This window comes from Entamoeba nuttalli, assembly GCF_000257125.1.
Source record: "Entamoeba nuttalli P19 unplaced genomic scaffold asmbl_2159, whole genome shotgun sequence".
In the NCBI taxonomy this organism is placed as follows: domain Eukaryota; phylum Evosea; order Mastigamoebida; family Endamoebidae; genus Entamoeba; species Entamoeba nuttalli.
The window spans coordinates 1-2,560 of NW_008575115.1; the positions used below are offsets into that span (position 1 = coordinate 1).

A 2,560-nucleotide genomic window follows, 5' to 3' on the forward strand; every position below is an offset into this window, starting at 1 on the left:
AAAAAAATGCTTGAAGAAACTTTGAAAGGGAAAGGTTCTATATATCAATTCCAATTATTTATTATTGATTGTTATCGAGAACAATTAGAAAAAGCAAAGGATATGAAATATGTTATTATGGAAAGAAGCCCAGCTGATTCCATTAATATTTTTGCAACAGAGTCTTATCTTCAAGGTAAAATCACTGAAGAAGAATTTAATGATTTGAAAATAAAAACAGAAGAATTATATCAAAGTTATAACATCCCAAAATATCATGAATGTATTTTTACTAAGATAGATAGTTGTAAATATTCCATTGATGGAGTATTTCAAATTGTTAAACAACAAACATTACAATGTTGGAAACGATCAGAAAGTGCATTATTCTTACTATTTTGTAGTGATCCATTAATGCAAAAAGAAAATATTGAAAAAAGAGGAAGACCTGAAGAAAAAGATTATGATATTAATTATATGATTAGAATTAATAATGAATATGAAAAGTTATTTGCTAATTTTGCTTAAATAGTAAGGTATTTTTTTTTGTTGTTGTTGTTTTATTTAATTCATTTCCTTTTTTATAACTATATTGATTTCTTTATTATTTTATAATAAAAAGACAATTATTATTTAAGAGAAATTCATTTTTTTATAAAATAAAATGATTATTTTTTTTCTTAACTTTTTTTTGTTTGTTTTACTCTCAGAGGCAAATGATTCATTATGTTACAGACAAATGGATGGGTTTTATTGTTTAGATGATACCCTCTTTATTTGGTGTTATGGCTATAGTGAAGGATTTGTAATGAGATGTAGTTCTGGAACATTATGTAAATGTGGATTTACTCGAGAAAATCCTTGTTTGTTGAGTATGCAAGAGTCTGATGATTGTGTTGGTAATCCAGGAGATATAAAAAATTTAACATTTCAACCATCAATATAAAAAAGATATAACACTTTTATTAAGTTAGTTTTATTTATAACAATTTTCTTATTTCAACGTAAAAAATAGATAAAAGTTTATATCTTAAAAAATATTTTTTACTTCCATAAATCAAAGACAAATGATTACAATCTTATTGTTTATTTCTTTATGTTTTGCTGCAAAACAAATTGAACCAAAACAAGTAACACCAAAAAAAATTAAAGAAGTTCAATCAATTAATATGTCTGAATTTGGTTATTATAATTTTGATCAAAAGAAAGTTAAAAAAGCATTAAATGAGATTAAAAAACCTAAAATACCGCCAATGATTCCTATTGTAGCACAACCTCCTATTATTCCAGTTGTTCCAGTCCAGTCATCAATTACAATTACAGAAATTCAACCACAACCAAGATTTGTTCAAGCATATCCTACTTTAATGCTTTAATTTACACAACTTTTATTTTTTTATTCTAAAAGTTATAATAAAAAATAAATCACTTATGATAAAAGATATGATTTTATTTTTAAGCATTTCGTGATTGTTGTGTTAAATCTAATTCATCTGTCAAGGCAACCGAGAAAGCATCATTACTATTATCTCTATTTTGTGAATGGGATGAACGTGGTTTTCGTGTAAACCAGAAGAAAGCAATAACACTAATTATAACAATTAATAATATAATAATGATTATTATAATATACATTGTTGTTGTACTTGTTTCTTTCTCTTCAGTTTTAATACACTTTCCTTCTATTAAAGTATATCCTTTTGTTAAATCACAAATGCACTGATCATTTTCTTCATTTGGAACAAAGTTGTTATTACAAACCAACGTACATTGTTGAGGTCCATTTGCGGTATATCCATCAGTACAATCACATCCATTATTTTGTTTATTTACTTTAATACCTTTACCAAAACATTGATATTCACATGAACCATCTTCTAATTTTCTATAATTTTCAATACAACGACATTCTCCATCTTTCTTTATTTGAAATTCTTTACAAGTTAGTTCAGATGGACATGTAACTAATTCAACAAAAGTATTTCCATCAATAGAAATACATTTACAACTTTTTATTGTAGGAGCATAATAAAAGAGGGATGTACATGTATTATCTAAATACGCAGTTCTATTTATTACATTATCATCACCTTGAATATATTTATAATACCCATTTAAATCTTTAGTACATTCAATAGGATAGTTATAAATAATTGTATCTTCTACATTACTTTCACAGGAAGAAAGAATTTTACTGTTAATTGGAGAGAGGGTAATACTTTCTTTTAACATGTTAGATTCATCAATAAGAATTTCAACTTTTTCAGAATTACCTTTACATTCATTATCTGGATAGATTTCTTCAAGAATTTTATTTGGGTTCGGTTTCTCAGACTCATAATTTATACTAAATCTAATATACCTCTCTTTAGCTTCAAATAAACAACTATTAAGTTTATAAATAATTTGATGTCCTTGTTCTATTTGATGAACATAATACTGTGGAGATTCTTCTGCAAATACCAATGAAAGACAAATAAAAAAAGTCAACATAAACCAATTGAAAGAAATTGAGATCCAATCTTATCATAAACTCTCTTCTTATTTTTTTATACGTCATTCATTTTCTTAAAAAAAAAAA

The 2,560-nt window shown here is 25.1% G+C and overlaps 4 protein-coding genes across 4 annotated transcripts; 3 read left to right on the forward strand and 1 right to left on the reverse strand.

Moving 5' to 3' along the window:
- Nucleotides 1–507, forward strand: ENU1_011960 (hypothetical protein; the record flags this gene model as incomplete). Its single annotated transcript, XM_008856709.1, has 1 exon — nt 1–507. A coding segment is annotated over one exon (507 nt), but the record flags the coding sequence as incomplete, so codon positions are not given.
- A 136-nt stretch (nt 508–643) lies between these two features.
- On the forward strand, nt 644–925 carry ENU1_011970 (chitinase, putative; the record flags this gene model as incomplete). Its single annotated transcript, XM_008856710.1, has 1 exon — nt 644–925. The coding sequence occupies one exon, from the start codon at nt 644–646 to the stop codon at nt 923–925; it is 282 nt and encodes a 93-aa protein (XP_008854932.1).
- A 121-nt stretch (nt 926–1,046) lies between these two features.
- On the forward strand, nt 1,047–1,355 carry ENU1_011980 (hypothetical protein; the record flags this gene model as incomplete). Its single annotated transcript, XM_008856711.1, has 1 exon — nt 1,047–1,355. The coding sequence occupies one exon, from the start codon at nt 1,047–1,049 to the stop codon at nt 1,353–1,355; it is 309 nt and encodes a 102-aa protein (XP_008854933.1).
- A 79-nt stretch (nt 1,356–1,434) lies between these two features.
- On the reverse strand, nt 1,435–2,292 carry ENU1_011990 (hypothetical protein; the record flags this gene model as incomplete). The annotated part of the gene is made up of 1 exon (XM_008856712.1): nt 1,435–2,292. A coding segment is annotated over one exon (858 nt), but the record flags the coding sequence as incomplete, so codon positions are not given.
- Nucleotides 2,293–2,560: the final 268 nt, after the last annotated feature.